This window comes from Chrysochloris asiatica, unplaced genomic scaffold (assembly GCF_000296735.1).
Source record: "Chrysochloris asiatica unplaced genomic scaffold, ChrAsi1.0 scaffold00001, whole genome shotgun sequence".
Classification (NCBI taxonomy): Eukaryota; Metazoa; Chordata; class Mammalia; order Afrosoricida; family Chrysochloridae; genus Chrysochloris; species Chrysochloris asiatica.
The window spans coordinates 52,697,225-52,710,837 of NW_006408519.1; the positions used below are offsets into that span (position 1 = coordinate 52,697,225).

The following is a 13,613-nucleotide window of genomic DNA, read 5'->3' on the forward strand; positions in this document are numbered from 1 at the left end:
TGGACTTCCAAAGGAACAAAATGATCTGTGTTGGAAGAAGTGCAGCCAGAACGCTCCTTGGAGGCCACGATGGCCACACTTCATCTCTCATACTTCAGACACATTGTCAGGAGGGACCAGTCACTGGAGAAGGATATCATGTTTGGTAAGGTGGAGGGTCAGAGAAAAAGAGGAAGACCCTCAGCGAGATGGACTGGCACAGTGGCAGCATCGATGGACTCAAACAATTGTGAGGTTGACCAGGACCGGGCAGTGTTTTGTCCTGTTGTGCATAGGGTCACTATGAGTCGGTACTGACTCAATGACACCTAACAACAACAACTTTACATAACATTCCATTGTGTGTATTACCAAAGTTTACCCGTTCTTCTGTTAATGGGCATTGAGGCTGTCTCCATCTTTCTGCTGTTGTGAATTTTGCTGCGATGAACATGGGTGTGCAGAGATCTATTTGTCTCAGAGCTCTTCTTTCTTGAGGACAAGCAGAGGGATTGCCGGGTCACACGATATTTCTAGTCCAACTTTTTGAGAAAGCGCCATACTGTTTTCCACACTGGTTGCACCATTTTACAGTTTCACCAACAGTGTAGGAGGATGCCTGCTGTCGCCACACTTTTGCCAGCATTTGTTGCTTTCTACTTTTTGCAACTTTGCTATGAATGCTGGAGTAAGAGATCTCATTGTTGTTTTGATTTGTATCTCTCCACTGGCTAATGTAGTGGTTTCGAATCGGGCTGCGAACCTTAAGGTCAACAGTTTGAAACGACCAGCTGTTCCACAGGAGAAAGATGAGGCGTTCTGCTCCTGTAAAGATTTACAGCCTCGGAAACCCTGTACAGAGTCACTATGAGTAGAAAGCGACTCCACAGGCACATAACAACAACAACTGGCTAATGATTGTGAGCATTTCTTCGTATGTTTGTTGGCTGCCTGACTGTCATCTTTGGTGAAGTAACTGACACATTCCTTAACTGACACATTCATCTTCTTGTTGAGGCATTGAAGTGTTCTATAAATTTTGGAGAGTAGTCCCTTCTCTGATACGTCTTTGCCAAACATCTATTACCAGTCTCTGGGGTTTGTTTTTACTCCTTTGGTGAAATCCTTTGATGCACATAAGTGTCTAAGCTTTAAGAGGTCTCAGTGATCTATTCTGTCTTCTGTTTGTGTGTTAACAGTTATGATTGATAGTGTATTGATGCCATGTATCAGAACTCCTAAGTTTGTCCCTAGTTTTTCATTGATGACCTGTTTAGTTCTAGGTTTCACATTTAGGTCTTTAATCCATGTTAAGGTCATTTTTGTACGTGGTGTGCAATATGGGTCTTGTTTCATTTTAATGCAAATGGATTTCCAATTTTGCCAGTACCATTTGTAGAAGACACTATCTCTTTCCCATTCAATGTATTTTGGCTCTTTGTCAAAGATCACCTGAACATAGGTGGATGGATTTATTTCCAGGTTCTCAATTCTGTTTCATTGATCTATGTGTCTTTCATTGTACCAATACCAGCTGTGAACACTGGTTGTGCAGCAGGTTTTGAGATCGAGAAGTGAGAGACCTTCTACTTTGTTCTTCTTTTTTAATAATGCTTTGCTTATTCGGGGTCTCTTTCCTTTCCATATAAAGTTAGTGATTAGTTTTTCCATCTCTTTAAAGAATATTATTGAAATTTGGATTGGAATAGCATTACATGTACAGATTGCTTTGGGTAGTGTTGACATTTTCAGTGTTAAGTCTTCCTATCCATGAGCAGGGTATAAATATTCCATTTCTGTAGGTCTTTGTTGGTTTCTTGAAGTTGTTATTGTTAAGTGCCATCTAATCGCTTATAGCAACTCTGTATAGGGATTCTGAGGAGCAGCAGGTGAGCTTGAACCACTGACCTTGCAGTCCGCTGTATTAGCCCACAGTGCCACACCAGGACTCCATCCTTGTATCTGTGTTTTGTAATTTTTGTGTAGGTCTTTTATTTTTCTGGTTAGTTTATCCCCAAGTGGTGTAGCACTGTAGGATAAACACCTGACTGTGAAGTTGGTTTGAACTCACTCAATGGCTGTTGATAATAACAACAATTTTTTCTTTTGGGTGGCTATTGTAAATGGTATTGTTTTCCTGATTTCCTTTTCAGAGCTCTCTTTATTAATTTAAAGGAATCCAACTGATTTTTGTATGTTGATCTTTGCTGAGTCTATCGATGAGTTAAATAATTTTATTGGAGAGTCTTTGAGATTTTCTAAGTATAGGATCATATTGTCTGCAATTAGACAGTTTTACTTCTTCTTTGCCAATTTGGATGTTTTTCATTTCCCTTTCTTGTCTTATAGCTCTGACTAGGACTTTCAACACAATATTGAATGTTGGTGTTAAGTGCCATTGAGTTGGTTCCGACTCATGGTGACCCTGTACAGGGTTTCTGAGGAGCAGCTGATGAGCTTGAACTACTGACTTTGTGGTTCAAACCCACTTTGCAGTCCAGCGTATTAACCCACAGAGCCACCACACCAGAACTAGGAGTGGTGATAAAGGACACCCTTGTCGGGTTCCTGTTTGCAAGAGGAATGACTTCAGTTTTTCACCATTGAGAACGATGTTGGCTGTTGGGTTTGTATTGTTGTTGTTGTGAAGTGCCGTTGAGTCGGTCTGACCCATACCGACCCCGTATTGGGTTTCCAAGGAGCAGCCAGTGAGCTTGAACCACCAACCTTGCAGTTCAAATGGCTTTGCAGTCTGGCACATTAACCCATAGTGCCACACCATTTGCCCTTAATTACAATGAGGAATTTCCCTTTTTCTATTTTGTTGTGTTTTTTTGTTTTGTTCTTTGTTTAACAAGAATGAGTGTTGGATCTTGTCAAATTCCTTTTCTGCATCAATTGATATGATAAAGTGATTTTTTTTTCCCTTTGTTTTATTTACATGGTGAATTACATTCATTGTTTTTCTAATATTGAACCATCTCTGCATCCCTGGTATGAATCCCACTTGGTCATGATGCATTATTTTTGATACACTGTAGGATTCTATTTGCTAGGATTTTCTTGAGAATTTTTACATCTGTGTTCATGAGAGATATTGATCTATAATTTTCTTTCTTAGTGATGCATTTGCATCACTGCATAGTGGTTTCAGTATCAGAGTTATGTTTGCTTTATAGGATGAATTTTGGAGTTTTCCATCTTTTTGTATGTTATGGAATAGTTTGAGTGGAATGGGTATCAGTTCTTGTCTGAATGTTGGGTAGAATTCACCAGTTCAGTTAAAGCCATCTGGGCCCAGAGTTTTTTCAGTTGGGAGTTTTTTTCATGACTTGATCAATTTTTTCTCTTGTGGTAGAACTGTACATTTTCTACTTCAGCCTGTGTTAGTTTTGGCAAGTCACATGTTTCTAGGAATTGTTTATTTCTTCTAGGTTTTCAAATTTGTTGGAATACAATTCTCCACCGCATTCTGTTATTATCCTTTTTGTTTTCATTGGTTCTGTCAGGCAGTCACTCGTATCATTTCGTATTTGTATGGTCTCCTTCTTCTCTTTTGTTGTATTTGTTAATGGTTTGTCAATTTTATTAATCCGCTCAAAGAATCAACTTCTTGTCTTGTTGATTATTTCTATTTTCAATCTCCTTTATTTCTGCTCTAACCTTTATTGTTTCTTTTCTTCTGGTGATGTTAGACTTACTTTGTTGTTCTTTTTCTAATTGTTGAAGATGTTTCCTGAAACTGTTGACTTCCGTTCTCTCTTCTTCTTGGATGTGTGCGTTTGCTGCTATAAATTGTCCTCTGAGCACTGCTTTTGCTGTGTCCCAAAGGTTTTGGTAGGTTTTATTTTCATTCTCATTTGACTCAAGGATTGTTTTTTACTATTGCCCAAAAGTTTTTAAGCAAGTAGTTGTTCAGTTTCCATGGATTTGATTTTTTTTTTTTTCTTGATCTTCCTAGTGTTGATTTCTAATGTTATAGCATTGTGATCTTAAATGATGCTTTGTAGTATTTAGATGTTTTTTAACTGATTGAGGCTTGCTTTGTGGCCTGGCATATGGTCTGTGCTGGAGAATGTTCCCTGTGCTCTGGAAAGACAAATGTGTATTCGGCTGTTGTTGGGTTGAGTGCTCTATATACATCTATTAGGTCAAATTGGTTAATTGTGTTGTTTAGTTTTTCTGTCTCTTTGTTGAATTTCTTTCTTGTTCTGTCCTTCATCAAAAGTGGTGCATTAAAATAGCATATTGGTTACCAGTCAGGATGTTAAGCCTCAGGGTCAGCAGTTTGAAACAACCAGCTGTTCCGTGGGTGAAAGATGAGACTTTCTGCTCCTGTAAAGATTTAGAGCCCCGGACATCCTGTGCAGGGTCACTAGGAATCGGAACCGACTCCACGGCACACCACCACCACCACTGTTATTGGAGAGTTGTCTCTTTCTTCAGTTCTCCTAGAGGTTATGTATTTTGAGGCTCTTTCACTGGGAGCATAGATATTCATTATGGTCATGTCCTCTTGGTCAACTGACCCCTTAATCATGATGTAATGTCCTCTTTGTCTCTTACCCTGGTTTTTGCCTTAAAGTCTATTTTATCAGAGATTAAAATTGCCACTCCTGCTCATTTGTAATTGCTATTAGCTTGATACATTTTTCCATCCCTTGATTTTTATACTATTTCTGTCTTTGTCTCTCTTGTAAACAGTATATTGAAGGATCCTATTTTCTTATTCATTCTGCTACTGTCTCTTGACTGGTGGAAAATGAATTCTTTTAAGTCACTAAGTGTGTAACAATTTGTTATAACAGCCACACGACACGAACAAGAGATTTTAGTGCCAGGAAGTAAATGCTATTGTACCACAAAGGGGCTTCAAAAAAAGTTGTGGGGAAAATAGAATGAAAATATAATGGATTTTTCCCACAAACTTTTTGATACTCCATTATATATACCTAAATATTTGGAAGTGGCTTTGCAACTGGATGATAGGTAGAAGCCAGAAGAATTTTGTTCTTAGAAATATGGACATTAAAGATGTTGTTGTGAGGCCTTAGAAGGAAATGAGAAACACATTATTAGAAACCAGAGGAAAGGTGACCCTTTTCATAAAGTGGGAGAAAACTCGGCTGGAATGTGTTCCACAGTTGTGTGGACAAACTCTGAGGAGATTTCCAAGCAAACTGTGGCAGGTACTGACTGATTTCATCTTGTTGCTTATAGAAAACGGCAAGAAAAAAAAAAAAGATCTATTGAAGAATTTGCTGCTGAGCCTAAGGACCCGGTGCTTTGTGACTGGGGACTGTTCAGCCTGTCCAGGCGGTCTGCTCTGGAGAGACAGGCAAGAGTGTATCTAGACAACCTAGTCCTAAAGAGCTCAGGTGTGTAAGTCACGGATCCTCTCAGGCGAATCCAGGACTAGAGGTGGGGTGTGGGGAGGGAAAGCATGTGAGCAGCCTCTTGTCCAATCCCATGACTCCCTGCCCTGTGACATGCACAGGAGCCCCCCAGGTCTCTGAGAACCTTCTATCAGCAGAAACACTGACAGCTTGGATTTACGGAGTCAGAGGCAGGGCAAAATGAAGGAAGGAAGTCAGACTTCTGGGATTCTACAGGCAGAAAACAGGCTGACAGAGCATCTCATCTACAAACATGTTCTACCCTTCAAGAGACAGGAAGGATGACCCAGGGGGTGAACATGAAGCCACACAGGATTATTCAGAGATCTTGAAACCGGATCGAATTTTCTCTGCTAGTGTTAAACTTGCTGAGACCCTTTTATTCCTTCCAATTTCTCCCTTTTGGAATGGGACAGTCTAGCCTATGCTTATCCCACCATTGTATTTTGGAAGCAGATCATCTGCTTTCTAGCATCAGAGATCTATAGATGGAGAGGAATGCTGGCTCAAAGTTTCATCCCCTACATACCTCACACCCCAAACAGACTGCAAATGAAGACATTAAACACACACATACACACACAAGCCAGTACTGCATGACATTACTGGCAGTAACTTTAATGAAAGAAGGCCATTTTAAGCATGCCATCAAATCCAGAGGTCAAAAAAGAAAAGACGGATCAATTTAAAAGTTGACATGACCAAAGATGCCACCCTAAAATCAGCTGCCGTGTGGTAACTGGTGACTCATGGCAGCCCACAGGTGTCAAGAGTAGAATTGTGCTCCTTAACGGTTTCAACGGCTGAGTTTTTTCAGAAGTAGATCACCAAGTCTTTCTTCCAAGACACTTCTGGGTGGATTTGAACATCCAATCTTTCACTTAGTAGTCATCGAGTTAACCATTTGTACTGTACACGTATTTTCATGACAAGTCCAAGGTCCATCCACAGAGATCAGGTGAGTTAAAACTGGGGCGTGTCCATGTGACAGAATAGCTGGTAGCCACTAACAAGCTCCAGGGTGCCAAGTCCATTCACTGACGATAAAAGGTTTTTTCCACAGTGGTACTGGGTCAACTAGATATCCACTTCCAAAACAATGAAGTTGGACCCCTTCCTCACACCAAATGGATCAAAAGTGCAATGTCAGTACTACCACAGAAAAACTCTTTGAAGAAAGCATAGGGTAAAATCTTCGAAACTTTGCATTAGACGATAGCTTCTTAGCTGTGATTACAGAAGTATGAGTAATAAAAAAATTGGTATATTGGACTTCATCAGTTTTTTTTTAAATATAAAGGAACAAGAAGAGTAGACACATAATAAGAGAATGTTTGCAAATCATTTATCTGCGAAAGGACCTGTATCTAGGATACATCACGATAATTGCTGTTAAGCATCACTGAGTCAGTTCCGACTCATAGTAACCCTGTACAACATTTTCAAGGCTTTAGATCTTCGTGGGAGCAGGAAACCTCTCCCACGGGGTGGCTAGTAGGCTCGAACTGCAGACCTGGTGGTTCACAGTCCAGTGCTTATCGCATGTAGCCACCATGCTTACCATTCAATAATTAAAAAGATATAAATGCAATTTAAAAATATCAAGGATCCAAATAGACACGTCTCCAAAGAAGTTAGAAAAATGGCCAATAAACAAATAAAAAGATGCTCCAAATCATTAGCCATATGAGAAATGGGAATCAAAGAAAGCGACAATGAGATTCCGTTTAAAAAAGAGAGAAGAAAACAGTTTCGTTTGACTAGATGCCAGTTCACGTGACCCATCCATCTATGTCAGGGTAGAACCATGCTCCGTGGAGTTTTTAGTGGCTAATTTTTTGGAATGAGATGGCCTGGTCATTCTTCTTTTGCCATATAATAACAACTGTTGATGAAGATGTGGCGAATCAGAACCCTGGTACACTATGGGTGAGGATGCAGAATGACTCATCTGCTCCAGTGATCAGACACAGTTAACATCTGAGCCAGCCATTTCACCCCCAGATACATACTGAAGAGACGTGAAAACATGCTCACATAGAAACATGGACTAAACCATCCAAAGTAAAATTATCCCTAATGCCAAAAAGTGGAAACAATTGAAAATGTCCACCAACTGATGAAAGGATAAAGAAAACACGATCTACCCAACCATGGACTATTATTCAACCATAGAAAAAGAATACAGTTCTGACACACACTACCGTGTGGCTAAACCTGGAAAACACAGGATGAGCCAAAGAAGCTACCACTGCACATGGTGTGACCCTATTTAAAGGAAATGTCTTGAGTCATCAAAGCCAGAGAAAGAGGACATCAGGGGCCCCTGAGGGCTAGGGGGAGGTGGGAGCAGGGCACGGTGTTGGGGAAATGAGGAGTGACAGCTAATAGGGACAGGGTTTCTTTTGGGGGGACATGGAAATGTCCTAAAATTGATTGCACAACTCTATAAACATATTAATTGAATTATAGACTTTAAATAACTGAATTGTACAGTATGTAAATTTGATCTCAAGATACAAGGCTGACCTAACCTGTGTGGAAGGAGCTGGGGGGAGGTCACATCCACATTCTTTCTCGCTCACACACTAGGTAAGGCCCTGAGGAAAATCTACAAGCATCACGTAGCAGTGGTCAGTCACTCCGACAGGGACAGGAGAGCAGGAAGGGGAACTTCCAGTGTTTCTCTATGGATGTCCTTCCACAGTGTTCTGGTGGCGTAGTGGTTCCGAGTAGGGCTGCCAACCTCAAGGTGGCAGTTTAAAACTCCCAGCTGTTCCACAGGAGAAAGATGAGGCTTTGTGCTCCAGTAAAGATTTACAGCCTCAGAAACCTACGCAGGGTCACTATGAGTCGGAACCACCTCCTCCACCACAGTGCTTAATTTTTTTTTTTTCTTTAAAACAAAGAGCACATTTCGCTTCGATCGTAAATCCAACCCAAAAGGCCTCTCCAAACAAGCCCTGACGGCTAGCCAGGGCCCTGGTCATCACATGCTCACCGGGGCAGACACCCTGCAAACAGCCATGCAGCTGGGTCAGGGCCAGGACACAGACTGCCACACTCAGAATCCAAGCTGGGGACAGTGGGGCTGCCCCGCAGGGCTGGGGTTCTCGAGGCAGGCTCAGAAACCCTGAGCTGGTCCCTCACCTACTCCCCTGTCCCCTCCAGGATCATCACAGTATCCTGTCAAGAACCCTATCCCATCCGGCAATCTGCAAGACTGCCTGCACCCTTCCTCAGCCCCCAAACTAGGGCAACTTTCAGTTCACTATCCCTGGCCTTCAGCCCCTGCTGCCTCTCTCTCTGCATCAGCACCCCAATCACCCCAGTTCCCTGGTTGGCCAGAACTGCAGCTTCTTGGGACCTCAGGGACCTGTTACAGGCCAGGCTGAGCTGGGGTCAGGACCGTTTTACAACTCAGCTCATGTGGGGTGCCCTGAACCCTTCTACTACTGCCCTGGGGTCCCAGGAATCTGCCTGGGGGTGGGGTCTGACCGGAAGTTGAAGTGATTTGAAGAGGAACAGTGACTGTCTGGGAAAGCTGGGAATTTCCAGGGGGCAGGGCGGGCCATGTATCTCACATGTGTGGGCGGGGCTGGGAAGGTCACTTGGTGGTGGAGCTGATGCTGGACTTTGGAAAAGAGAAGGGACATGACAGGTGTGGATGACAGGGCAGGCAAGGGTGGGACTGGGGGCAAGGGTCTCCCTCTGGTCCTCAGTTGGCCACTGCTGAGCCGGCTCTCCTGCCCCCACCCATTCCAGCTGCTTAAAGCATAGGTGACCCCTTCCCACCCGCCTTCCCTCCCTCTCATACACACCAATAACTGGCTGACTCTGATACTATGCCCCCTCCCCACCTTCACTCACACTGGCACCTCTACCTCCAGGGATCCCCACTGGGCCCCAAGCCTCTAGCAGGTCCAAGAGGATCCTTGAGCAGTGGGCCTGGCCCAGACACTTGTCAGTGGAGACAAGGGGGCCCCTAGTACACCCCAGAAGTGTTCCTTCCTCTCAGCTCTGCTCAGAGAGCTCTCTGCACCCCATCGGCGGCCTCCAGGCTCTCCAGTCCCCCTAAGCCAGCGTGGCATGTGCAGAAGCTATGGCCCTCATCTGGGGATCCCACCTCGGACAGGCGGGTTCAGGCAGGGTCAGATCACACCCCACTCGCTCCTCAACCTCTGCCGGGGAGCTCAGCAGCACGGAGGGAGCAGTCTCCCTGGAGCTGGGCCAGGAGGGAGGGCTTGAGAGGGGACCAGCCGTCCATCTGCCTGACAACCAGTCAGAGAGCACAGGAGACACGCAGTCTTGCTACCCCACCAGAGAGGAACCAGGGTTTAGCCAGTGTCCTGCTGGTTGCCCCTGGATCTTCAGAACCCAGCAGTCCAGAGCCAGTTCTCAACAATGCCTCCTCCCGACCTGGCTCAACTGTCCCTGGGGACACACAGGTCAGTTACAGCCTTGTGTTGGCTCCTCTGCCCTCCGGAACCTGGTAAACGCTGTCTGTAAGGATTGCCTGGGCCACCAGGAAGCGGCCCTGATGAGGTCAGCCAGCTGAGGTTTCCACCAGCAGCACCTCTCCCTGAGCTGCCCTTGGGGACCCTGCCAGCTACACCACACATCTTGAGAGCTCAGCCACCAAGCCCTACTCCTGATATCCAGCAGAGCCAGAGAGACCCAGTGTTTCAAGGGAAGGGGGTCTGCCAAAACTGGACACAGCAGACACTCTGATGTCCCTCTGGAGAGAAAGAGTGCTGCCCCGACTCCCCTGACACTCAACAGCTGTCCCCAGGGGCCCCCAAGAATGGGTGCAGAGGGAATCCCTGCCAAGGAAGGGTGGCGGCAGCAGACGGCCGACAGTTTGGGTCGGTGAGGAGAGATGGCAACTATGCCACACGCTGCCAGACAGCCGCAGCCGTCCCGGCCCCATGGAGGCGCTGGCCCTGGGGCAGGGGAGGGCTCAGTCCTGACCCACGTGTCTGCTGAGCTCGGACATCTGACAGCGGCCCTGGACCCCGACGAGCCAGCCGTGTGCCCCCGCCCCGCGCGGCCCACCCCACCCACCCGCACAGCGCGATGTCCTATTAAGGGCATAGTCTCGGGGGCTCCGTGGAGCGCGCCCGCTCCTTCTCTGGGCGTCGGTGACGGCAAGAGGCAAGCCAGGCGGCGGGGCTGTTTGAGGCTGTGCTCTGGCCGGCCACCGCGGCCTAGGTGGTCAGTGGCCCGGCGGTCAGGTGGCACAGCCTGCCAGGCCAGTCCAGCGGGCAGCGAGCCGTAAGGTGGGCGGGGTGGCGGCGGCCGTACCTTTGTACTTCTCCCGCACCTCCTCGTAGGCTTGGATGAAGTCCAACTCGTCGGGTGGCGGGCCAGAAGGCAAGGGGGCGGCCATGGCACGGGGTGTGCGGCGCGGGAAGCGGGTCGGCAAGTGCGGGCCTCCAGCCCCTGGCGGCCGTCTGTCCCCGAGGCCGCGCACGCCGCTTAAAGGGGCCGCCCCGGCCCCGCCCCGCACCCAGGATGCCCCAGGGCGGGGCGGGGCCGGGGGGCGAGGCCCATCCGGCCTGGAGTTGCTCAGCCCGGTGTCCCGGCGCCTCCCCGCGTCGGTACCACTGGGTGCGCTCTGGCTGTCCGCACCCACTCCGAGTCTCAGTTCCACACAAGTCCTGGCTCCTGACCGAGTCGCCGGCCGCTCGCAGCCGGGATCCTCCGCGCCCCGGGTTCCAGCCCCAGCGGCTCCTTCCCAGGCAATCTGAACCTCTCCTCTCCCTCCTCATCTGGCGCGGCCCTCTTTTCTCCTCCCACCGACAGCTAGTCTCTGAGGTCCACTCCCTCCCCTCTACTTAGATGCAACAGGTCATTGCAACATCCCAGAGCGAGAGAGAACAGTTATCTTCCGTATACAGAGCGCTCTAAAACCCAACAGGAACAAAGTGACCACAGAGGACTAGAAGAGGTAAGTCACAGGGAATAAATGCAAATGACTGAGAACAAATAAGAGAAAATTGATTTTCCCCATCATACTGGCAAAACGTCCCTCCCACACCTGGGCATCTTTCCCAGACCGCCCCTGACAACGCTCCTCTAAACTCACGTGCTGCGAAGCTTTCTGTGACCTGGGAATCCCCTTCTAGAAACCTAACCTAAGGAGGTCATCCTAACTACACAGCACCTTTAATGATACTGAAAAACAACCCGTGCCAGAGACAAGGACTGCCGAGTGCCCTGTGGTCCTCTCCCTCCCATCTTTAAGGATGACACTGAACGGAGAAGGTTCAGAGCCCGGGAAGGACATTGCAGATTCTTTTTCAAGTGGGAAAAATAGATCCCATTCTTGACGTTCCATATGTGATACGTAAGGAAGGCTGGAAGGTCAGGCAAAATGTCAACCCCAGCCCCTGGACAAGGGGTTGGCACATGAGGTATTTATTTGTTCCTTTTTATTCTCTGTGGAAGGAGGCCCCAGTGGCATAGTGGGTTAGGTGTTAGGCTGCTAACTGCAAGATCAGCAGTTCGAATCCACCAGCCTCTCCACAGGAGAACCTTGAGGCTTTCTGCTCCTGTAAAGATTTCCAGCCTTGGAAACCCTGTACAGGGTTGCTACCACCAACACAGAACTGCCCCAGCACCTCTCCTCACTTTCATCCCTTGATGTGACTCAGTCTCCCATCCTGGCCCCCTCCTCAGCACCCTTTGGGGGTCCTAGTGGGTCCAGTGGGGTTAATGAGCACGAGGACTAAATGGGGTTCAGTGTGGTGCTTCCCAGCCCAGCTCAGGAATTTTACAAAGCTCAAGGGCAGGGCCCAAGTCCTACTGCCTCCAGGGACCTAGCCCTTCAGCTGCTGGGACCACTCACAGGTCCCTCTCTGGTTCCCATTTTCCACCTCCTCAGACTAGCAGCTACAGTAGGGCAGGCTCAAAGAGGCTGACTGGCCAGGCACGTCCATCTCCTGTCCACCTCACCCCTATGGTAGCAGCCAACACTAGGGTCTGCAGGGACCCAAGAAGTCTGCAAAGTTGTGATCGCCTGATCTAGGCAATGGACCTTTGTCCTAAGGCTGTGAGTGAACGCTTGCTTGCCCACAATCTGGTCCACAACTCAGGAAGCCCCTCCCCAGGACTCGTGCAGCACAGCGGACCCTGTGGCCAGCAGGTGGCGCTGTGCTGGTCTGCGCTCACCTGGGACAGGAGAGGCCTTCAGACTGCTCAAACACCAGCACCCAGTCCAAGGCAGGTGCTCAGCCAACAAGGTGGACAGCCGAGGCCCCTCACCCTCACCTGCAATGCGGATGACTGCCCGATCGGCAGGATCCAGGACGCTCCCGTTGCCTCCAGATCCAGCCCCACTTCGCCGGCTTCGTTGTGTCTTCCCCAAATTCCAGGGAAGCGTGTCCCCGGGGCTGGGGGAGCCGCTGCTTCCATTGGAGCCATCCTCGGTCACTGCCCGGACCTCAGGGCCCTCGCCTGACATGGTCTCCTGAAGAGAGTAGAAGGTGGATCACGCTGTGGGAGAGAGAGGACACTCTATAGTGACCTCCCTTCCATCCCACCCACAACTGACCTCACTCCCCTAGCACATCGTGGACACCCACACGGGGACCCCACCTCTCTGTCACCAAGACACTGACCAGTCCTCTTCAGGCCGACGGCCAGTCCCTCCTTTAGTCACCCAAACACACACTCCCCACCCATCACAGGATATTAACCCCATCCTTCATCCTGAACCCTGTCAAATGGGGGAGGCTATGACCTTCCCGTGGACACTGCCCGCACCTCCAGCCACTTCAAGTCAGAGCACGTTCTAATGGTCACAGCAGCACGGAAGCCACCGGCACACTGACCGTCTTCCCTCAGAGAGGACCCACCGCACCCTGGACACAAACATTCTACCTCCAAGCTGTCTCCAGGGCCCCCATCATTGCCCTCCACTCCCCCGCCCGCGCGGTCCCACCTCGGTCTCCGCAGCGAAGGTCTATAAATAGCCGGAGCCGCTGCAGCGGCGTGGGCGCGGAAACTCGCTGCAGGAGGCCGGGAAGAGCTAGGGCCGAGGCGGCTCAGCAGCCCACCCTAAGCGGCACTAGCAGCGGTTCGCAGGCACCGTCAGAGCGCACGCACACCCACGCGTGCACACTCCGGTTCCCTCCCTGTCCCCAGAGCACTGGCGTGCGGAGGTGAATGGGGCTCTGTCCCGGGCGGGGGTGGGGTGGTGTGGGGGCACAATGTGGGCTCTGTGTCTCTGCCCTC

General features: G+C 48.5%; 1 protein-coding gene across 2 annotated transcripts in view; it reads right to left on the reverse strand.

The window, feature by feature from the left end:
- PLEC (plectin) overlaps positions 1–12,840 on the reverse strand; it is a 59,157-nt gene extending 46,317 nt beyond the window's left edge. Inside the window, exon 1 of one of the 2 annotated variants that reach the window (XM_006830756.1) lies at positions 12,648–12,840. In XM_006830756.1, coding sequence (XP_006830819.1) covers positions 12,648–12,840 — 193 coding nt within the window. Of the gene's footprint in view, positions 1–10,679; positions 10,765–12,647 lie in introns of those variants that run through there. The other variant, XM_006830762.1, reaches the window with a different exon arrangement.
- Between the last annotated feature and the right edge of the window lie 773 nt (positions 12,841–13,613).